The sequence below is a fragment of the Vanellus vanellus genome (genome assembly GCF_965231255.1).
Source record: "Vanellus vanellus genome assembly, chromosome: 1".
Taxonomy (NCBI): Eukaryota; Metazoa; Chordata; class Aves; order Charadriiformes; family Charadriidae; genus Vanellus; species Vanellus vanellus.
Window position 1 is genome coordinate 195156207 of NC_138905.1, and position 24322 is coordinate 195180528.

General features: G+C 38.6%; 2 protein-coding genes across 14 annotated transcripts in view; one reads left to right on the plus strand and one right to left on the minus strand.

The window, feature by feature from the left end:
- The window catches only part of SUPT20H (SPT20 homolog, SAGA complex component), a 37697-nt gene extending 25855 nt beyond the window's left edge, over positions 1–11842 (plus strand). For 3 of the 13 annotated variants that reach the window (XM_082498142.1, XM_082498148.1, XM_082498146.1), the window contains 7 exons: positions 161–269; positions 490–651; positions 2413–2725; positions 3801–3955; positions 6377–6432; positions 10082–10187; positions 10701–11075. In XM_082498142.1, coding sequence (XP_082354268.1) covers positions 161–269; positions 490–651; positions 2413–2725; positions 3801–3955; positions 6377–6432; positions 10082–10187; positions 10701–10873 — 1074 coding nt within the window. In that variant the 3' untranslated portion in view covers positions 10874–11075. Of the gene's footprint in view, positions 1–160; positions 270–489; positions 652–2412; positions 2726–3800; positions 3956–4878; positions 4925–6376; positions 6433–10081; positions 10188–10700; positions 11076–11691 lie in introns of those variants that run through there. The other 10 variants (XM_082498149.1, XM_082498143.1, XM_082498150.1 and 7 more) reach the window with 8 other exon arrangements.
- Positions 11843–12173: 331 nt separating this feature from the next.
- On the minus strand, positions 12174–24283 carry EXOSC8 (exosome component 8). Its single transcript, XM_082498156.1, has 11 exons — positions 24227–24283; positions 21736–21772; positions 20544–20607; positions 18702–18775; positions 18085–18130; positions 16936–17041; positions 16802–16847; positions 16462–16558; positions 15328–15448; positions 12859–12965; positions 12174–12390 (listed from the first exon to the last, which is right to left on the minus strand). Exons 1-11 carry the CDS (start codon positions 24241–24243, stop codon positions 12275–12277), a joined length of 831 nt encoding a protein of 276 aa, XP_082354282.1. The 5' UTR covers positions 24244–24283; the 3' UTR covers positions 12174–12274.
- Positions 24284–24322: the final 39 nt, after the last annotated feature.

The following is a 24322-nucleotide window of genomic DNA, read 5'->3' on the forward strand; positions in this document are numbered from 1 at the left end:
ATAGGCTGTGTTTATAAAACAAATAAAAATCTGATATGTTTGAAGGGAATTTTGTCATGGTTTTGAGAAGTCTAATACAAATTAATGAATTGTCTTTTCTGTCAAATATGTGGAAGCTCACATTATTGCTGTGGTAGTGTTAATTTCTCTTTCCTCCTAGCAGCCAGAAAGTATATCAGGCTCTGTTCAGTCTTCAGTATTGGGGAAAGGTGTAAAACACCGACCTCCTCCCATCAAATTACCCTCAAGTTCAGGAAGTAGCTCTTCAGGTAATTATTTATTGACTTGGGCGTCTCCTTTTTATGTGTTCTGCCTGTTGTAAAGTGACATGATATCTTTAGTAAAGATTTAATTTAAAGAAAAAAATCTGTGGATAGAACATCATTTTGTTGATTTCTAATTAAACTGTTCACAAAATTGGATCCTAACAAATACTTGACTTAACATGTACTCAGAGAACAATAATGTATTTTAATTATGCTTTTTCAGGTAATATTTTTAGTCCACAACAGTCAAGTGGCCATCTAAAATCCCCAACTCCTCCTCCTCCTCCTTCTAAGCCTCCTGGTCTTTCTCGGAAACAATCTATGGATCTTAATCAAGTTAGCATGCTCTCTCCAGCTGCCATGTCTCCTGCGAGCTCTTCACAAAGTGAGTCACGACCTAAATTCTCCATTAAATCTTAGGCTTTTGCATAAATGCTTCCTGAGATAAACTTCTTAACCTGTGGAATGATGAAACAAGTGTACAGTGTACCCTAAATTGTATAAGTCGTGCAGCTTTAGGCAGGTCTCTTGTTCACTGTATGTATTTTATGTTTATTGTAACTGTGTTCGTTTTTTCTGTATATATGTATGCACCCTCTGTGTATACGTTTTAATACATTTTATGCAATTAGTATGATCTCCTCATTTATGAAAGGCTGGTAGATGATGTGATGAGATAAAATTCCAAAGTGTAGATTTTTTTCCTCCAGTGTAAAAACAGTATGTTAGATCAGTTTGCCTTTACATAATTTAAGCATCTCGTTTTTTAAATGTTATAGGAGCTGGTGCAGTTGTATCTCTGTGTATGTATATAATCTGATCAGTCCCAAGGTGGTGATACAATAAACGATAAGATGATTTTTTAAAACACTTCTACACTGTTTTACAAATCATTGCTGATTGCAAGTGTGGTGGTGATGCTGATGATGATAGCACCATATTCTCAGGTGTTAAAATATAAATTTCAGTAATAAGTGACATCCTAGTTTAAGTATTTTCATTAACACTGACAGGATCATTGTAATCATAGCTATAGATCACAAACATTTTTAAAATATGTATGCATCTTGAGCCATTTCATGAACAGATTTGTACAAAGAGAAATCATAGCTTCAATTTTTCAATTTTTTTATGAATTGTATACTGCACATTCCAGTATCTTGCACAGTATTATAATACTCTTTTTGCATTAAATAATTTAAAATCTGGATAGCTCAAGAGGTGTAACTTTTCTGCCTTCTTGTTTTGCACAAAGAAAAAAAGAAAACTTATAAAAGCTTTCTTCTAACATATTTACTCTTTCTTTATGTTAGTGCTATGAATTGTGTAAATCTGCTGCATGCAGTTGTTACTTTAATGCTCTGGTCAGAACAGCTGGACATTCACATTTATTTCCTTTCTTTCTGCAGGACATGAAAGCTAAAAAAAAAAAAAAGAAAAACAAAAAAAGACCTCAAGCTTCTTTTGGGGGTTTTTGTTTTGTTTTTCTATTGATAAACTGTGCTTACTGCATCCACAACAAATATAGCTATACATGCTACATTAAAGCAGAAGGAATTACACAGTAACTCTTAAAGATGCAGTATTATCCTCTGGTTCTTAAATATTAAAAAAATATATTTGATCCAAATTTGGCAAATGAGAGTTTAGCTATCAGATGAAATTTAAATCAACCCCATGATTACTGAAAGAGTGTATGTTCTTTGTTGGATCTGTTGTTTTCCATGATACGTTTTTAACACAAGGCTATTGTGCAGGCCAGTGCATATAGACTGTACGTTTAACATTTTAGGACAAAAACATCAATTAGGTTAAAATGGTCACTAAGAAATGGTTTTATTTTGGCTTAAGTATTTCTGAATGGAGTTACAACTTAATGTACGATAAATTATGGAAGGACTTAATGAAGGATACAAGTCTGTATGGCTTAAGGAATTAAGCATGGAGAATGGGTTTTCTGTGTGATTATACTGCATCCTTAACAATGAGTGCGTGCTGCAACACTCGTGTCGTGTAGAAATTAACACTTGCAGTCTAAAAACCGGAACAAATTATCAGTGCTAAATAAGTTTCCATTAACCTTATTATACAAAAAGGACTGGCCTTTTATAACAAACTAGCACTTTTTATTTTTCTCAATGAGCAGGGTCTGGAACTCCTAAACCATCTACTCCTACTCCAACCAACACCCCTTCATCGACCCCACACCCTCCTGATGCTCAGAGCTCAACTCCTATTACCCCTTCTGCCACCCCTACTCCCCAAGATTCAGGCTTCACCCCTCAACCCACTTTGTTAACCCCATTTGCTCAGCAGCAAATGTCTCTGAGCCAGGCATTGCCTGTAATGACCATTCCTCTTTCCACCATGGTAACATCCATTACTACAGGAACAACCTCCACCCAGGTCATGGCAAACCCTGCAGGACTTAACTTCATCAATGTAGTGGGCTCTGTGTGGTAAGTCTTTTGTTATGATGGTTTCTTAATTTGCTCTGGGTGGGTTGGTTGTTGGGGCAGTGGGGTGGGGGGTGGGGGTGGTACAAGACTGTCCAGCATCTGTTAGGATAGATACTTTTCAGGATCTGCAATACAAAAAGATCATTCACTTAGTAATTATAAAATGAAGTGCTACTAGAAACTATTTGCATTTCTCAAATTTAAGGCACCTACTATCAGAATATTGAAAAGGTCTATTAAGAAAATTGTACTTTTGGCTTTTTGGATGCGTACAGTTGAATTTCATAAGGTTTAACCTCGATTTAAGTGTTTTCCAAGGTTTTGCTCTTTAAGTTTGAAAACTTTTTTTAGTAATCAGAGAGGAAGTGGAATATTGTATGCAGACCACTCTAAATGAAAAATGGAAAGAGATTTGATATTATAGTGCCAATGAATGAAAGGTTGTATCTAAAATACAAGAAAATAACAAATTGGTTTTCTAATAACTTAATCAAACATTGAGGTTAAACATTCTTTGATCCTTAAAACTCATTTTGTGGTTTAAAAAAATAATAAATGCTGCTGTCAAGAATAGGTTGTGTGGTATAACAAAAACTGCTTTTTAGATTAAATGAAATTCTGTGATCAATATAAGATGGTCAGTGTAAGACACAAGCATTGGACACTTAAATTACCCATCCAAGTTCAGCAGTTGATCACTGTTGATTAATTAGAGATCTTTTTTTTATAGTGCAAAAAGAAAACACAGACCTGTTCCTTAACTTTTTGTTATGATGGTATGTCCGTTTTGAAAACGGTTGATCCTTCAGTATTTCTAGAATAAAAGAACCACTTGTGTTTTATTTTCCATAGGTTATACCAAAGAAAAAAAGAATCGTATATACTGAGACTATGGGTTTTCATATTTGTAGTACCCTAGGCGTAACGATTTTTTTATGCTGCCTGTATGCTTTATCCATAATCCCATTTATAGCAAACAATTGGTTTCCTTGCCATGAGACACAGGGCAAAAATTTGGTTACTTAGATTTGCTTATACCACTTGGGTTTGATGTGTTGTCTTTCCTCTTCTACAGTGGAGCACAGACACTGATGAGTGGTTCAAACCCTATGTTGGGGTGCAACACTGGTGCCATAGCCCCTGCAGGTATAAATCTGAGTGGCATTTTACCATCAGGAGGTCTGGTACCAAGTGCGCTGCCCGCTGCAATGCAGTCTGCCTCTCAAGCAGGTTAGTGTGAATAAGTTGAAAAGCCACCCTTCAGATAGGGACAGTGTGAGAACATGCTGTGAAAACAGTGGACAAAAGTAGCAAGAATAGATTGAGTATTTAATGGCTGGAGCTCAGGAACAACATAAGTATTTTGGCATTTAAAGTGTAGGTTATGTTTGTGATTGTTTGAAAATGATTTTGAGGAGCTAGACTGGGGAAACATACTCTAAATCTGGATTATTTGGTATACTGAGTAGGAAGTTTGGGAGAAAATCCCAGATTCAAATGCAACGTTGATAATGATGACTGCCAGAAAAAAGGCATTACTGGACTTAGAAAGAGGCGTCACTTTTTAAATCATTTTATTCTATCACTGGTAGTGCTTTATTCTAGTAGGACAATTAATTAGTTCCTTATTGGCTTTAAACATGACTATATAAATCTCAAATATGACTGTATAAATCTGTATGCCTCAATATTCATTAGAGCAGCATTTAAATTCTTAATTTATTTTTTCTGAAAAAATAATAAAGACTGAAGAAACCCTAATGTGTGATTATGGAATCAGAAGTATAGAAGAGACTTCAAGATAGCCATCCCTTACACTGAAGCAGAGACAAATGTGTCTAAACTGTACTGAACCAACGGTTATCTAAACTGGCTTTAAATACCTTCACTAAAAAATATTCCAGTCTTCCCTCAAGTAGCTGTTTAGAGTAATTCATTATCCGTACAGAATGTTTCCTTCTAGTTGCAGTGCATCTCCTAAATTGTGAATTAAATTGTTTTTTTCTCCTGTTCCTTGCAGACATGAAAAATAGTTGTTCACCCTTTCTCTTTACCTTCTAAGTATCAAACATGCTGTCATGTCCCACATTTGTCTTCTCTTTCTGATAGGTCGTATTTTTCAAACCTTTCATAATCCTGTCACTCTCTTCTAGACTGTCCAATTTGCTTACATCCTTCTTAAAATGTGATAACCAAAACTGGACACAAGCCTGAGCTTGGCTGATTTACCACTGTGGAGCACAGCAGAATAAATGCATCTCATCTCTTTCACAACATTCCTGTTAACATTTCCTCAAATGAGGTCTGCCTATTTTTTATTTGTATTTTTCACAACAGCGTTACGTTAACATAAGAATGGCTTTACTGGTTTAGGCCAAAAATCTGTCCAGTTTGTATTCTGTCTCTGACAGTCGCCATTAGAGGATACTTAGGAGAGACTTTAAGATGAGGCAAAAGCATGAAGTGAAACATCCCCTGTATACAACTGTACCTCTTCTGGCAATCTACAGCTTTGAGACTTTCTCAGCTGAAGACTATCCACGTGGATCTTTGTGCTTAATATCCTGTGCTAGACTTCTAGTCTGTGGATTTATCTAATTGGTTTTTGAATCCATGTGTATTTTTGGCACCTACGGCATCTTGTGACAGTGAGTTTTATAAATGTAAACTGTGTGAACAGGTTCTTTTTTTTGTGTGTTCTATAGTTTGTGATATGGGTGATTTGGATATGTTTGTGACTTGCTGTAACTTCTCACGTCTTTTCCTGCTGCATAGACACAAAGCTGGTTACTCACAATTTTGTACTTGTTCATTTGTCTTTTTTTAATTCAATGTTACTGATTTTTGGATCCTTTCTTCAGTTCCCTACGATCACTTTTAATTCTAATTCTGTCCTGTTGAGCACTAGCAACCTTTACCAGTGTAGTGTCATGGATTTTTACATGCTACGCTGTTTCCCACGTAACAGATGGGAGTAGCGGGCTGAGCTAGGTTGGTGGCAGACCTCTGTGGATTCTGTTTGACAGCCACTGTTTTACTGGAGCATTTGTATCAGTTCTATACCCAACTCATAGTTTACTACATATACATCTTTTTTTTTTCTTTTAGCGTAGCTTTAAAGACTACCATGTGTAATAATGCCAAAAGCTCTACAAGTCAGATACGTCTTGCAGAAGCCCTCAGGGGTGCTAAGGTTGCTAAGATTTTGGGTGGGATTGTTTTCTGTTAATGACTGAGAAATTAAGAGCCTGTTAGTTCATTGGGTCCTTGGACATTTCTGGGTTTACTGTACAAACAGTAAAACAGTAAAACTTTTTAAAGCCAGAAGAAGAATCACTGAAGAATAACTGCTGTGATATTCTCTGCATTCACCTTTGTGTAAATGCATTATCAGGTTATAGGTTACAGGGTACAATGTTTAGTAGCAATACAGTTTTCTTTCATTTAGTCAGCTCTCTCTAAGTTTGAATCTGGATAATTATGAATTTATCAACATTATGGAAAATGCAGCATTGTATTAAGTTTAAACTTGCCAGTTTTCCAACTACCAAATGGTTAGAAATGATCCCAGTGGAAAGGTGTATTAATTGCAATACACATATATAATTAAGTAAAGACTTTCTACTAATAAAAAGATGTTTTCTTTAACAGGCAGCCCCTTTGGTTTGAAAAATGCATCAAATCTTCGGCCCTTAAATCTTCTACAGGTAATTGATACACTTGGACACAATAATAATGATAATTTCTTAATTATCTTTAGAGACGTGTTTAGTGCTGCTTACTGCATTGCCCCCCACAGATCTTTGAAGCCAGTTGATTAGACAAAACATATACTGCAAACTTAAATTGCTTATTTAAAACACTTAGAACAAGAGAAAAAGCTACTTCCATAAAGATACCAGGTGGAAATTATATTCTTAGCTCACAACAAAGCAGCTAGTTCTCAGTAACAATCTAAAAATGATGATGTTTGAATTCAAGAGATTAATCCTAAAATACAATCTTCTACTTTCAGAATTTGCCTAAGCTTTTATTGCACATCATTCTTTAAACTGAAGTTATGATTATTTTAAAAGTACAAAACAGTACAGTAGTATCGCTCAGGGGTTACACATACAAGGCCTAAAAGCTGAGCTGAACGTGCACAGGTAGGTGCAGTAATAGCTTGAAAGAGCTTGTGGTAATGGGAATAGAAGTTCATGTAAGATAAGGAGTTTAGAAGGTCTGGAAATATTTTCTTTCCACTAAGTATACATACAAATATACACATGAGCAAAAGTTGCTAATTATGTCAGAGCTTCATTTAAAAGCAGAGCAGGGAGTGTATGCAGAAGTGGATGTAGTTCTGGATCTTGAAGTGAGTGAGCTGCAAGTTTCAGGTGAAAACGTGCAGCTTCAGTGTTCCATGAATTTTGCATGCTTCAAAAATTAATACCAGTAACAGATGAGCTGTAGCTCTGCTACTTCTTCATCCCACTCCAGAAACATGGAAAAGGGCAGACACAGGAGGCAGTTACGCCAGAGTAGAGCTCTTCTATAAAATTTAATGCTTGTATTTATCTGATTCCATGTTGAAGTACATCCTTTCAAGCTACCCCTGCCGCTTGTGTAAGTCAAGAATAATTTGGCTGAAATCGGTGCAATTAAACCTAGGGTAAGGGAGAGGAATCAAGACTGTTTCACTTCAACATTATTTTTTTTTCATTAGACCTTGCAGCTTGTTGATTGGAAGCATCTATTAAAATTCAGTGGAATATTCTGAAAGTGAAAATAGTATACAGTGCTTTTGAAGACTAGCCTTTTCATTTCCACTATCAGTACAATCTCTACTATTTTAGTTAGAATAATAATGTATTTTCCTGTGGAAATATCTCGCTATAATTTAGTGCAGGTTTGTTTTCCGAGCTTTTTCACAAACAACATCAATTGTAGAGTGATTAATTTTAAAGGGTTTGTTTTTTTCTAAAAAAAGAAAAGCAACCCCAAAAAGAAACCTCCAAGGTTTTATCATTATCCATCATTATCCATGTCATGTTCATCGTAGGACAGTGGGAAACTCAGGAGCTTGATCGAATTATGCCTTTTGTTTTTAATCTTCAACAGTTTCCAGGTGGTTCACTTATTTTTAACCCACTCCAGCAGCAGCAGCTGTCATGGTTTTCTCCACAGCAGCAATCTCAGCAGCCTACAACCTGTAGCCCTCAGCAACAGGGAGAGCAGGCGTGTGCTAACAGCCCTCAGTCTGGGGTGCACGGATGAACCAGTTTCTCCTATTCTCCCCACCTCCACAAGTAAATGAGCCTTTACACAACAGATCTGAAGCAGAGGGGAAGGAAAGCCTTCCTCCAAAACCTCCTCAAACTGCGAAGAGTGCAGTGGCTTTGTTGCCATGGCTGGAGCTGGGTTATACTCTTTTTATTTATGTCCTGAGTAGAAGAACTGTAGCAAAACAACTGGCTTAAGCATTGCCTCACTGTAGCATGAAGAGAGCCAGCCCATGTACAAGTGGTGTAAAATCAGTTCAGTGTTGTCCTGTTTATCATAACTAGCAGATATATCAGATGAACAGAGAAGAAACACAATCACGATTACTGGAGTAACTAAAACTTCTTACTTACACTGCTGTGAGTTGGCTGACAGAATTGTTCTCTTTGCACCAGAGAAAGTATCAGTTGGCCTGAAAGCTGTAATCTTAAGACACTAGCTCTGCTGCTGCCTGTAATTAGTGTTAAAGGCTTTAATCACTGAAGAAGTCGTGATAGAGCCCAATCTGTGTGTTCTCAAAATGACAAATTTTGATGGTTGGTTTGTGCTGCCTGTGCCTAAAAATCTTACCAGCACTAATGCAGCAATTTGGGAAAACTAGCTGCTCTGCTTTTGTATTCTTTATCTTTTGTCTCCCTGGACATCCAAGACTTGTGCTTACCAAATAGTCTCTACTGGATACTCAGGTTTGTCATAATAATTTTGCTTGTGCTGCTGTAGACTGCTCATAAATAAGATGCCTCTTTAAAATGTTTTTATGGTGTATAGTCTCCCATGTCACAGACCCTGTTCTGGAATGTGGGACAGTTTAGTGGGAGACTTGCAGATTTATTCTCAGAATCCAAATGTCAGTTACTAGTTGAATTACTAAAATAATTTGAGCAAGCTTGTGCTATTGGGTTTTATTTTTCTAGACATTGACCTTTAAGGGCATTTACAAAAAGGCTGATGTTAAATCTAGCCCTTCTTGCAGCAGAAAGTTCTTCTGGAGGAAATCAATCTCTCTGCATTGCCTAACTTGCCTGAAGGAACTTCTCTCTTACCACACATTGTGGAGTAAGACTAGGGTCATTCGCTAAAATGAGCTATTGTGAAAAGCAGATTCCTCAGCTTTCAGTAAGGACAGGAACGTATGTGTTCACAGTGCTGTAATCCAAGTGCTTGGTGGAAAAAAACTAAGCCCAAAAAGACCAACAATTTTCTGTGCTGCCAACAGAATATACTTGGGGGGTTTGCCCCAAGTGTTGGTTCTATGACTTTGTAAGTCTGTCTTAGTCGTCTCCATTGAGATCCTGATGTCTTCTTAATGTGCAATTTTTTAGTCATGTTTACCTAGATCTTAGTGGCGTTATTTCATATGGTTGTTCTAAAGAAGCATTGCAACTCCTGGAAATGCACCAGCTCAAAAGCTTTTTTTTTTTCTTCTGACTGATAAGCCATACATTTTGCTTGAATTGCATACATAATATTTTATTTGCCCACTTTATGAATCAGTGCATAATTTAAGTTCTGGAAAAGGTCATAATTCAGTACCCTTTGACTTCAGTAGACACTAGATCAGACTCCACTAATTCCATTTGAGTGATTACTGTGAGAACTACTCTGTTCTGGAAATAAAATTTTAAAAGCAGGGTTTGTATTTTTTTATGAAATTAGGGAGTGTGGGGCACAATATGAACATGTGAATGCAAGTTTCAGACTTTTCACGCTTTGATTGATTAGGACCTTTGCACATGGATGCTTTCAGGTGTCACCTGAAGACTTTGGGGTTGGGACAGGAAATGTCATAAGATTACAACCATAAACTGTAGTCTCTGCTGACTGCATGGAAGTTGACAATGACATAGGACTTCTGCTAGATAACAGGCACAATACCATTTCTGCCATAAACAGCCCTATTTTGGGGCATTTGACATCTGTTCGTTCTACTTTAATGGTGACTGCATTATAGCCTCGGCCTACGCACACTGGAAGACGTAGAATCAAATGTTTTTAATGGCACTTCAAAAGTTTGCCTTCATACTGGCTTTATTTACTTATTCATTGATGCCGACGTTTGGTAATAAGGATCAAGCTTTTCATTTTTGCTAGGGGTCTGACCAAGGTCCATCCAATCAAGATCAGGCATTATCTGCCCAACAAGCTGCTGTAATTAACCTGACTGGAGTAGGGAATTTTATGCAACCTCAAGCCACAGGTATGTGCTTGCTGAGCCTCCTTTTGTAGTGAAGTGTGTATCTTGATAACGTCACACTGAAATGAAGTTTGGTCTTAAAGAAGTCTTATGTTAGCTCAGAACAATTTACTATTTATTATCAGCACGTGAATTATACAAGAAATACTGCTTTGTTTGGCAGTTTAGTAAATTGATAATATCACATGAAAATAAGTCACACTTGATGCAAAAAGAAAATACAGGAACTTCCATGCCAGACTTCATTGAGGAATGTTTCTTTAACTGTGTGCTTAACATCCAGTACGAGAAACCTCTTTGTGTCTCCACAAGCACTTCATAATCTAATTATGTTCTAACTAACAGATTATGTATATCATGTATACTTTATTCTGCACTGTTTCCAATTTGACTCTGAAACTAATTCTATTGATCCCCCTTTTCTGTTACACTCTATTCCTATGTCTTCCTTGCCTGACCCCGACAAATTCCACCTGCCCTCTTTGACCTGCCTGCTTTCCCCTTCTCCTTTCTTAGTGTTGTCTCAGCTTGGCTCTGCCGCGAACAGACCTGGGCAAAGCCTTCCTCAGCAGAGACTCCAGCTCTCTTCTGCCTTACAACAACAGCAGCAACAAGCCTTGCAGCAGCAGCAGCAACAGATACAAGTAATCCAGCAACTTCACTCTGACTGTTTAAAAATAAATAAATAAATACGATTTAAAAAATACAATTCTCAGCTCTGAAAACAAAAATTTTGCCCCTTTGACTTTTCTTTTTTTCTTAAATTGTCTTTATGGTCTCACAAATAATAATAAAAAAAACCACCGAATTTTGGCAAACTATCATGAAAGATTTGAAATCTGTGGTTCTTTCAGCTTGGAGCACTGAATTTATTTTTATTCATTTAAGCCATTCACCTTCCTGATTTGCTAACATTCAAGGACTGCTTGTGGCACATATCTAAATAAGCTCTGCCAGGTGCCAGTAGATTTCAAAACAGTGTGAATGTAAACACCTGTAAGTTCAAACATAGCACTGCTATAGTCAGTACATGGAAGCAACAGCTCTGGCAAAGCACTCCTTTAGCATTCTGTCATTCAGATACTTTATGAAAATATTTTAATATTTTTTTAGCACACAGTCTCCTCTTTGTGTTGCGTATAGAAAACACACCCAGTACATACACTGAAAAGGTATCATATTAAAAATGTACTATGTAACCCAAACATTCACTGAAGTTGCTGAGTTACTGCAGTTACTGCAATGGAGAAAGGGGCAAAGAAACAAAGCTGTCCAAGTACATGTGTAAAACATTAGATCTGCCCTCAGCAGGCTTCTGTGCCACTGGTGCTGCTTGACTGTACTCATTGCGCCAGTACATGGTGTATTCCTTTTGTCAACCTGTTGCTTCCTCGTTTTTTTTTTTTCTTTTTTCATGTTCATTCCCCCTCCCCAACCCCTCATTCTTCCTGGCGTAAAACCTAGCTTTATAGTCAACACTAACAAGCTTTTTCTCCCCCCTTCTCAGTTGCGATTCTTGCAGCATCAAATGGCTATGGCGGCAGCGGCAGCAGCAGCAGCACAGGCAGCTCGCCTGCATCATCAACAGCATTCAGGCAGCCACTCAAAAAGTAAAAGGAAAAGAGGCACACCGGCCCCTCCAAAATCCTGAGACTCTTTCCCCCTCCCCCTCCACCCCAAATAAAAAACTGATTCAGAGGGGATTTTTTTTTTTTTTCAGATTAAAGAGGAGAAAGCTTAAAAACAAATCAGTGTTTTACATTACTGGTGGGAAAATGAACTTTTGATGCTACACTGAAATAAATTAACTGGTTTTAGAAGCCAGCCCTACAGAACTTAAGAGATTTCATCTATAAAGGAGCTAGGGTCTGATTTCCTTAAGTCACCTAATTTTTTAACAGAACATTTTATCTTGTATTTTTTACCACTTGGCAGCATTGTACATAGTATATGGATGAAAAACATTTTAGAAAAAAAATGAACTTTGTAAATGTAGTATTGGTATTTGTTTATTTAGTATAAAAGGTTTGTGAACACTGTAACAAATACAATTTTTACAAATCCATTTTTGAAAAGATCTCTCCTTTTGTTCACTTGGGCTTTATACTTTTTATTACTCTGTCAATCAGCTTCTTTACTTCTTTGTGTCTTGTAATTGCTCTGGTGACACAGTCCTGAAGCTTGGCTCCTGTAAGAGGACTTCCACCTAAAAATTAAAGGGAACTACTTGATTTTCTATGTATACACATCTCTAAATGTGTTTTCCAAGTGAGAGTATTAAGTAATACAGTAATTCTCATGACCAACAACTTTCACCTGGGGAGCATACAGCTTCCCCAACTCTAGCCTCAGGCAAAGAAAATAGAAACAAACAGGAGTAACAGGAGAGGTGCTCAAGATCTGTCCTTTGCTGTATGTAGGTCAAGCTGTGACTTCTTTTTGAACATGGAATAGAATAGACTATTTCAGCTGGAAGGGACCTACAACGATCATGGGGACCTACAACCTCAGTCGTGCCACCTTTTTCAAAATGAATTTCAAAAGCAAGTCACTCTAGCAGACAGCCTGTTACCGTAAAGCACCCACGTTTTACAAAGAAAAGCAGGTACGTAACATCTACGTCAAGAAAAGATTATCATCTCCATAGTTTCCTGTATCATAAACTTGGAAGTACCTGGTTTATGGACAGAACACAGTCTGCCTTCATCATCAGTTACAATAGTTACTGTTCCAGTTGCTAAGTCTTCTTCTTCGGCAGTTGGATCAACAATGAGTAATGTGCTTGTGAAAGAAAACATACGCAGACAAGTTAGTATCTGTTGCTCCATAATGTTATTGCAAAGTTCTCCTAACATTCATTTTTACTGTAGTCTTACAAAATACTTGTAGGTGGATTTAGTGCTCAGGCTTACCTGTTTTCTTACCAAAATGCACCAATTTAAAACAAAAAAAAACACCATAAAATGAAGAGGGAGATTCCACATATTCAAGTGCATATGTCTGTTAAAATACGCGCTGTTGAAAATACATCATTATGTCTAAGTTTCCTAGATTTGCGACGCCCCTGTATTGCAGGAAAATGCCGCTGAACTGCCATTTGCAACATGCAGTCACTTATTTCATAGTTATGACAACAGCATCGGTTTTAGGTGTAGGCCTGCACTAATAATAATAAAGATCACTACCACTACAAACATTTGGCTGAAGTGTACGTATCATGACAGGAAAGGCTTTAGCTGAAGTTTTCATGAAGTCTCAGTTTACATTGTTAAACTAAAATTTAATATTGATGTAATCAAGTTAAATTGAGCAGCTGCAGGACACCTATGCTAATTGCTGTCTGTGACAAGTTTGCAGCAGGGAAGGTGGTAGCAGGGCTACAGGAGCTGATTACACAACATACATGGAAGGGTAACAGAATTTTTCAATTTCAACTCATATGCAATGCATAATTAACGGTTTTCTTGGTAATTTAAAACTTCACCAATAATTTCATATTGCCATTTAACAGCAATAGTATAACCAAAACATCAGTCCACAGCCACACTACTCAAAAATAACTGCTATATTAATTCTACCCATGTGCCCTGTGCAGCATCAGCCCTTTGCATGACACAGGGACCTGGCATGCACCGAGAGTTCGACGCATCAAACTTATCATTTACGAACAGTTTGGCTCCAGAGGAGCCAGCTGTGGAGCTGCACAACACTCTGCACCAGCGTTCCTCACCCATGGTCATGCTATTCAGCAACCCAGAAGTTTCATTTATTCAAGGAGGGCTTTTACACAGAAGAAAAATGTCTCTGGAAGCCAGAGCAGGTAAAGGATATTATTTAGAGGGCTGTGTCAACAGCTGTGGAAAATCTAATAAACCGTAATTAAAAAAAAATCCAAATCACCCAACATAGGCACAGACAGGCTCACACTCCCTCAAATATTAAATTATAGGAGGTAAAGAGAGACATCAGTAACTTGTTTGCTGAAACATTTGGCTTCAGTGAAGGGAACAAAGACCAACAGACTGTCACTGAAAGCTTTCTTCCAAAGGCAACTTGTTTTGTCTATTGGTAAGTATGTGTGATTTGTGTGCAAATAATACCCTACTGACAACTGTCTGCCTATCATGCTATCCAAACTCTCTCACCTTCAGTCTACATCAAACTTCAGACCCACAAGAATTGGTACTAAAGCAATTAAAAGAAGCACTCTCAAGTACTGATAACTTTCTGCTTTGATTCATTTTGGTAATCACTTGGTCAACATTTGAGTTTAGCGCTCCCCCCACCCCATCTCATATTTGAATGAAAGAGCCTGTTAATCATTTCTGCGAATACAGACTAATGTGCCATAAACCCCCGACATCTCTAAATATACCTAATCTTACATCAGATTCATAGCACAATGAGCATCAGCTCAGTTGTCATCTTCTACTTTTCAAATGGATACCACCATAAATAATGGCATTTCCTATGAACAGCAGCAGAACACGTACTTAACATACTTGGACTAATGAAGAGCCAGTAAAAAATTTCAGGTGAGGAATGAAGTTATCAGATGCGATTACTTTGAGTTCTCATAGTAAGATTCTTTACCTACATGAACAATGATGTAAGAGTGCTGGTCATACTTCATCTTGGGTAATGATGTTTTCAGTTATCCAGAGGTTCTATAGTTCTAACTGGACCATTACTTCTTACTTCCCCTGTTGACTAAATCCTTGGTATAAGCTGTTCAAAAACTACTATCTTCCATATCAGTTATTTACACAGGCTTCTAAAACATCAATTACACTGGTAACATTCTTTCATCTCAAAGATCCTGGAAAAACATAAAACAATACCTATTCCCGTAATTTTACGCATATCTTTTAGATTGGGAACCATTTCTGCTTTAAGTCACAGGAAGAAGTTGGACAGACTTTGTTTTGTTCTGCACACTCATTCATATCACAGAACTACAGCTCTGTTCAACAAGAGAGGCCACAGACTTAAGATCCCGTGAAACAGCACTGCTTGAGACCACACACTCTCAACTAGCGCAAGTGCATAAGAAGGGCAGGAACATCACTGGTGGCATCCTCTGTCGTTCACTTCTTTTACATTCACAGTTATTTTCATAAGTACAAAACAGTTACGAACTTACTCATCAAATACAGCAAAGGATGTGGCAACCGGATGCTTTCTGATAATCAAAGGATTCTTCTGCTTTAAATTAACATCTGGTAAACCAGTTTCTTCATTTATAGTAACTGATGGCAACTGTACTGAAGAGATAAAAAAATGACAATGGTATAATATTAAACATTGCTGGTTTAAGTAGGCCCAGACATGTCCAAGACTACTGAAATATTTAAGCTGTTCTTTTACCATATTGATAAGCCACTGAAAACAGATCAGAATAGCTTTCTGGCTACACTACTGGTGTGCTGTACAAAAAAATTCTTGAATTTGAGGAAAGTATTCAGCTTAAAACTATGCATTTGAGAAAGTATTCTCCTCAAGCTAACATTCTTCCTTACACAGAAGCATTTTCTGCTTCCAAAATGCCATACAATTACAATACCTTTAAAATCATTCATATTTAACAAAAAGTACTCTTTCCCCAAAAAGCCTACTGGACATACAAAAAGCAGTGCAATCTCATCTTCAGATAACTCTTGGGTCTGACAACCCATACCATGTTGGAGATAAGAAAATCAAGAGCAAGGGAGCTATAGGAATTCAAAGGCAAGCAAGTCAGAAGAGGAGGCCTTCCTTTAAGCTTCCCTTTATACTGCCTCCTACATGCATTTATAACCCTGTGAATCATCAATCCATATGTTGCATGCATTAAAACCGGGTTTTTTTCAAACTACAATGCATTAAGTTAGGAATATTCTGTTGTGACAAATAAGCAAAGCCCCCAACAACTTATTCTGCCTACAAAAACTACATTAACAAGGTAAAATCCTGATCCAGACATTGAAGTTGTTTATAACCACTGCTGAAAGATTCAGATCTCTGACATAGCAGAACACATGGCAGAATAGATATGGGTATTATAAGAGAGCAATAATATGCATACAAAAGATGCTACTCCTAGGTGTTACACATCTATGGCATCCATACCATCATTTCCACTTTGTATTTTCATTTTAGTAACGTAGCATTCAAATGACAGGATAAAACCAGTCTTAAGGAACTGGGAACCAGTCACCTATTCATCATGATTCGAAACTAACAAATTTCTCCAAGCACCACTAACCAGAGTGCATCTCTTGCTCTAGGGAAGACTCACCGTTTTTTAATGCTGCTAACAAAGCAAAGGCACTGGCATCCAAAATGTTTCCATCATAGTCCAGACATATGATATCACAGTATAACACCCAAGCAAGCTATGAAAAAAAGGTTTGCACATATAAGATATTACAGCAGCTAAGTGCGATACCTAAGAAAATGCTGGGCATATGAACAAAGATATTTACTTCTATCATACGATTTTTACAACCATGTAAACCAAGCTATGAAGACTAAAAAACAAAAACAACGAAACAACTTATAACCCCAAATACCTTTTTTAACACCTCAACACTGTGACCTTGTTAGTACGTCCATCTTCATTTTGAGATACAACTTACCTTGCCGTCGGCAATACATAGATCTTCTTTCGCTATTATCTGTGAACTAAAAATAAAACAAGAGAGTAAAGCAGGAAATAGAAAATTGCCTTGCAGAGTTGTTTGTGTTTTAAATTCATTAAGGTGATTCTTACTTTTCAATCACATCTGCAATGAACTGGCTGGCTGCTTGGGCCTCTTCACCAGGTGGTCCAGAGCGAAACTTCGTTGAACAGAGGGATGGCAATTCTACATTTGGAACTAAGTAGCAAGTATCATTAGTCATAAACTAAAGAAAGCAGGCAATGGGATATCAAAAATAGAGATAACACAATACACACCCTTAATACTATTTTATGTTCTTCAAATGAAAGGCAAGGCGAAGAATTTTTTCAGTCAAACCTTACTACTTCTCCCCTCAAAAATAAAGTTATGCATGAGTTTGTATCAAAGAACTTGTAGTACTCTACTCAGAAACTATATATTCCATGGAGAAACACATACTCCTAACTACCATTTTCTGTTTGTTATCCTGCTATGAATATCCTGACCCCACATGAACTCTTCTTTAAGCATTAAGCATTCTTAAATAGATCAAGAAACAACAGAATTTTCATCCCACTGCCTGACTTTACAGGTATGCTTTCCATCAGCCATTAAAATCTGATGTTTTAGACTTGAAGCAAAAACATGCAAAAACATTTGTGAAAAAAAAAATTAAAAAATAAGCATAATCAAGTTCACTGAAAACAACGTACTTTGGAGATGCCTTATAAAAAGGGGATTTAGTCTAAGCTCTCAGCTCCACAGAATTATTTTGTTTCAAAAGAAACTAAACAGGAGTGAGGATGTACCCCTGGGCCTTCAACAATTCTCCAAAAAATAAACAGTTTATTTCACTGGTTTTAAGAGTTCAACTTTTAGCCTACTGGGACTTCAAGACAAAAGTTTACATGCCTTTACACAAACTTGCATTCCACAGGCTTTTATGGATGAACTGCCTTTCCCCTCATAACATACATACTTCCCCCTGCTGCAGGTTTGCTTTCAGCCTGGCCTGGAATCAGCAATAAGAATGTAGCTTTACATGGAAAAGTCACAAGCAGAGCAGGAGGAATTCTGAAGTTTCTGAAGCACCACTGCCTATATGTCAATTTGGAAACTGATTTTAAGGAAAGTAATACAATTTTACCCAAATTCATTCTTTTAAGAAGTCTTCACAACACACTCAACCTGTCCCATCATTACAGCCTTTTAGCTGAAGCAATAAAAGATCTGACCAAGATCCACACTGAAAAACTTACCAATATATCCCTTATTAGCAGAATCTACTGCAGGTGCAGCAAGTTCCTAAAGAACAAAAAGACAAAAATGAAGAGTTGACTTTTGTACAAAAAGATTTTCCAGCTGTTCCACATATGAATGGTCATTTTCTTGCCAGTTACCATTACAATGAGATTTACAAAAGCCATTTTTAATCAGTCCTTCTCTGTTTTTTTCCTATGGGAAAACGACACAGGGATGTGAAGTGGTTTGTCTCACAGTTCTTGACAGGCCAGCGGTAAAGTTGAGGCTACAAGGCACTTAATAATCCAGCCAACTAATTACCAATGCACTTATTGATCAATATTCCGAACTCTTCAATTACAGAGCTTTTATCTAGAAATAACAAAGACTTTATTTTTGTATATATCCTTTCCCATACACAATACACACCACAGAAATACATGTTCTCAGACTATACAGGTAGGATAAACAAATTAAATTATACATTAACTTCCATGTCTGAAAGTAACTCAGGTAAAAGACTGTTATTGTGTCTGACTGGCATATTATTGTAATTCTGCCAGGGATTCATTCATTCTAAATACAAATGTACAAGTTCAGCTAACAGCTAAATTAAAATAAAAACCAACCATACCGCTTTAACTCCACAAATCACTGTAGTATTTCCTAACTTCACCAGGGCAGAACCATCTGCAGTTGTAATTGAACCTGAAGAGAGAAAGTGCTGTTCAATAAAATCTATTTTTCCATTCAAAGGGTCTTACTTAACATCCACCTTCACAAAGTGTTTACTTTCCATCATTTTATACTAAACACAGGATAAGCAAAGTCTCGATGAATCCAGGGTGGGAACAGAATCTATTAAATATCTCTATTAAACAGTCAATCACACAGAATCACGCAGAATGGTTGAGGCTGGAAGGGGCCACTGGAAGTAAGTCATCTGGTCCCACACCCTGCTCAAGCCGGGCCACCTAGAGCCAGTTGCCCAGGACCATCTCCAGACAGATTTTGAATACCTCCCAGGATGGAGATTCCACAACTTCTCTGGGAAACCTATGCCAGTACTTGGTCACCCTCACTGTAAAATGTGTTTCCTTATGTCCACAGGCAACCTCCTGTGCTTTAGTTTGTGCCCACTGCCTCGTGTCCTGTCACTGGGCACCACTGAATACAGCCTGGTTCTGTCTTCTTTACACTCTCTCTTGAGGTATTTATATGCATTGATAAGATCGCCCCTCAGGCTTTTCTTCTCTAGACTGAACAGTCCCAGCTATCTCAGCCTTTCCTCATAGGAGAGATGCTCCAGTCCCTGCATCATCTTCACAGCCCTTTGTTGGACTCTCTCCAGTATGTCCATGTCTCTCTTGTACTGGGGAGCCCAGCACTGGACACAGCACTCCAGGTGTGGCCTCACCAGTACTGAATAAAGGAGAAGGACCACCTCCCTCAACCTGCTGGCAATACTTTGCCTAATGCAGCCCAGGATAACATTGGCCTTCTTTGCAACAAGGGCACATTACTGGCTCATGTTCAACCTTGTGTCCACCAGGACTCCCTGGTCCTTTTCTGTCAAGCTGTTTTCCAGCTGGGTGGCTCACAGCATATATTGGTGTCTGCAGTTGTTCCTCCCCAGATGCAAGACTTCGGCTTCTCTTTGTTGAACTTGATGAGGTTCCTGTTGGCCCATTTTTCCATTTTTTTTTGGCCCCTCTGTATGGCAGCACAACCCTCTGGCACATCCAACTCCTCCCAGTTTGGTGTTGTCTGCAAACTTGGTGAAAGTACACTTTGCCCCATCATCCAGATCATTAATGAAGATGTGGAACAGAATTGGATCCAGTACTGATCCCTGTCATAATTTTTTAAACCAGAAATCATAGATGGTTACTGTAAACCCACGTTCTGGCTGACTTAAGCAAGACCTGATGGAAGAAGCCTGCAGTGTCAAGTTTGAGCAATAATCAGCAACGATTCCATGCTGGTATGCTAACCAGTATTTTACTTTTAGAAGTTACGAGGTGTAAGAAAAGCAGGTAAGGTGCTGCTTCTCACTGCAGAAGAGGTATTTTGCCTCTGCTCGAGACAGTTGCTCATCAAGCTTAGAACAAAGCAGAAGTCAGCAGTCACTGCCTCTTTCAATGCTAGGGCATCTCTATAGGATATGCCTAGACACTGCCTTCAGCATCTATAACACACGCTGCTGATCTTAGAAAGCGACAAGCTTCCATGACCACCTCAATTGTGCTGTGCATACCAGTCCACAAACAGAACCGAATAACAATGCTCAAATATATTACTGTACCATTCATTCTTTTTAATGCTTGTTGAAAACTATAAATAAAAATCCTTCCTCTTTCTTGTTTCAAAATGTAAGAACCAAGAAAACAGATTAGCAAGTCATTAAGGTCACTATTATAATCTGAGATTAATAACACCTCCCCCATTATTATTATTATTCCAAATAAGCACTTGCCTATGTTGACAGTGGTTGCCCGGAATTCACCTAACTCCCTTCCATCGGGTCGACAGTTCTCTTTCTAAACAAAAATTACAAAATTCCAATTAGAAAACATATTTTATTAAATAACACACCAACATTTATGCCATAGGAGTTCATATAAAATAGTGTTCTCTTCTTTTTAGCAGAAATATGCAGCTAAAAAAATGCTAGGGAAAACTCAATCACATTCTAGCCAGTTTTCCATCAACTGATATGTAGTTTGCAGTTGTAGGCCCACAAAAAAAAAACTATTTTTTTAATTTATGATCATTTATTTAGAAAATAAATATAACAACGGATTGATTGTCTCAAGAGTAAGTAATACAGGCTAGATTCAGAATATCATACAAGAATGAGTACTCACTGATACCTTAAAATGAGAGTTTCTACCTGCTTACATTGTTTAGATCTTGTAAGCAACTCCCCTCCCCTATCCCCACTTAATGGAGCTCTTAAAATTAATGTTAGAGTGAACTAAAGAACAAGGGGAAAAAAAAAAAAAAAACCCACAAAACACCCCCCCCAAAAAAAACCTCAACATTCAAATACTGTCAGTCAGAAGCTGTATAACACCTGAACCTTACGTTAGAAATTGCACCAATTCAATACTAATGTGAATTAGTATTCATCACAATTTCAAGCTTCTCAAAAGCAAATACTTTTGATTCAATTATGAGAACCAAAACTGACTGCAATAAGACTGGACCCACTTCTAAGTCGACAGTACCTTAGTAATGGATAGACTAATTTAATATACCACAAAGTCAGCAGTTTTCCATCACAGTTACAGTGAGCATGGTTAGCAGCAATATTCTCTATTATTTATATTTAGTAGCATCTAAAAGCCTGTTCTCACATAACTTTGTACTAGACACAAACCTGCATCACCACCTTGGTCAAATTTAACTCGCATTCTTTTCAAAGCCAACAGAAGCCTTTATTTACCCATCAAGTTGAACAGGGACACAACCTGCTGCAGCATCAATGCCACAGACAGATAGAAAAACATGTTCTGAAGAGCATGACCACTTTTCCCCTGCTCAGTGAGTATTTTGTTTTTCCCTTATAGTTTCAGCTTTCCACACAGATGAATTAGAAAAGCAGAGGCAAGCAAGAAAAACATTTATTACAAGCAATTTATATATGCGTATCGTGTTTTGCTCACCAAAAATCTTCTGTAATATTCCAATGGTTCCACCGTTCTAAAACAAATAGAAATAGAAGTTGACATGCAGGCTCCCAAGCAGGTAAAAGATAGCAAAAAAGATAAGCAAGCACAAACCTACAACAAGAAATAATTTGAGAATCAGGATGACCAGCAAAGTGGCTTAGCAATATGGTTATGAGGAAACTCTAAACTGATCTAAGAAAAAGGTGTTTTTCTCGTTCACTTCCAAAATGCTTCTTCCTTACAAGGAACGTGCTGTAACACACACCTAACAAAAACTACTAGCTTTCACCTCAATAATCTTGACTATTAGTTTTAATTCAAAAGGAGTGTTTATTGAGACAAGGGTGTAGAATGTTTCTGAAGAAATATAGAAAGGTTAATTTTATTAGTGTCTGAAATATCTATTAGTTCAAGGACTGCATTCAGATGTACAAAATGGTTCAAAACAGTTTTATAGACTTGAAATGTTAGTTTTTCTTAGAATCTTTAAGAATATAAAATTAAGAAATATGCTTCATGCAGTGCTTCAGTTGAGAAATAATTAATACTTGTTATTAATTATATACTAATAACAGCATTTGTGTATAAGTATTTTAAGCAGAGAAAGTTAAAGTAAAAAAAAAAAAAACTCATAAAAGTGTCACTAGCATTTGAACAAAGCCTTCTCAATTTTGTTACAATAAGCACTTGGGTGGGGGGTGGGGGAAAGGATAACCGCAAAAGGCAATTTTTCCCAAATGCAAACTTACATATAGAGGTATCACAATTCATGATGGCAAGCATGAATTAACCCCTGTTGGTCCCCCACATGCCCCACATGTGGCCTGTTCTCTTCCAATTCATGTAAGAGCACTTGCTAAACCTTGATTTAAGCTGTAAATCTGGAGGAAGGAAGGACATTGGAACAGGTTGCCCAGAGAAGCTATGGATACCCCACCATTGGAAGCGTTGCAGGTCAAGCTAGACAGGGCTCTGTGCAACCTGATCGAGCAAAAGATGTCCCTGCCCATGGCAGGGGGAGTTGGACTAGGCTATCTTTGAAGGTCCCCTTCAACCCAAACCATTCTATTATTCTAAAAGGAGCAAATATAAATGGGAAGCCACTGAATTCCCTATTGTTTTAAGCTCCTTATATTGCTTCGCTACACTCATTGTGCCTGTACCTCTTCCCTTCAGCAGAGAAGGCTGCTTTCCTCCACTTCTAATGCCCCAGGAACCATGGGACACTTCAGGCTTGCAGGGCCTCTGGAGTGTGTTAGATCCAACCCTTCAGCCAAACCAGGTCCACACAGAGCAGACAGATTGCTCAGGGCCTTGTCCAACTGCACTGACTGTCTCTGAGGATGGAGATACCACAGCCTCCCTGGCTGACCACCCTTCACTGTGACTCCCCACCTTCAGTATTTATTCAGAATCACGGTTCAACCTGCATCCACAGTCTATCTCTTCTGTCTCCTCCACACCCCACTCTATTATATAATCATAGAATTGTCTATGTTGGAAGGAACCTTTAAGATCATCAAGTCCAACCATCAACCTAACGCTGCCAGAACCACCACTAAACCATGTCCCTAAGCACCATGTCTACACGTCTTTTAAATACCTCCAGGGATGGCGACTCCACCACTTGCCTGGGCAGCCTGTTCCAATGTTTAACAACCCTTTTTGTGAAGAACTTTTTCCTAATATCCAATCTAAACCTACCCTGGAGTAACTTGAGGCCATTTCTTCTTGTCCTATTGCTTGTTACTGTGGAGAAGAGACCAACCTCCACCTCACTGCAACCTCTTTTCAGGTAGTTGTAGAGAGCGATAAAGTATCCCCTCAGCCTGCTCCAGGCTAAACAACCCCAATTCCCTCCGCTGCTCCTCGTAAGACTTGTTCTCCAGACCCTTCACGAGCTTCGTTGCCCTTCTCTGGACATGCTCCAGCACTTCAGTGTCTTTTTTGTAGTGAGGGGCCCAAAACCGAACACAGTACTTGAAGTGGGGCCTCACCAGTGCCGAGTACAGGGGGACGATCACCTCCCAGTCCTGCTCATCAGGTACCCCAAGGCCTCCCTGACCTCTGCGCTTGGTTGTGCCTTTTTAAGCCCGAACAAACCCACGTCACTCGGCCCCTCCTCGCAGGTTTCTGGGGCTCTGGCCCCCTCAGCACCCTGGAAGCTGCCCCCTGGACTGCACCCACACCTTTCCCGCACCGGGATGCACCAAAACAGCAGATCCCAAGGAAGTGGGAAACAGCACCGTAAGGAAAATGATAACAGTTAAAAAGAACACACCGGAGGCCTCCCCCCCGCCAAGCCCACGCTGCCGCGGACGGCGCAGGGCCGCGGCGATAACGGGGTAAAGGCCCCAAGGGCCCCCGCGGCCCTCAGGAGCGGGGAGAGGGGTGATCGCCCGCCCGCCACAAGGGACGAGGAACGGGAGGGACACCCCAGCGCCGCGCAAACCGTGGAGCAACAACCGCCAGGCCCGTTACTTACTTGAAAGCCGTCGCCATGGCGGCGCCGCTGATGGTCCCGGATGTGCTGCCGCCTTGTGACCCGGCCGGCCCGGAAGCCTTTGCCGCCGGTGGCGGC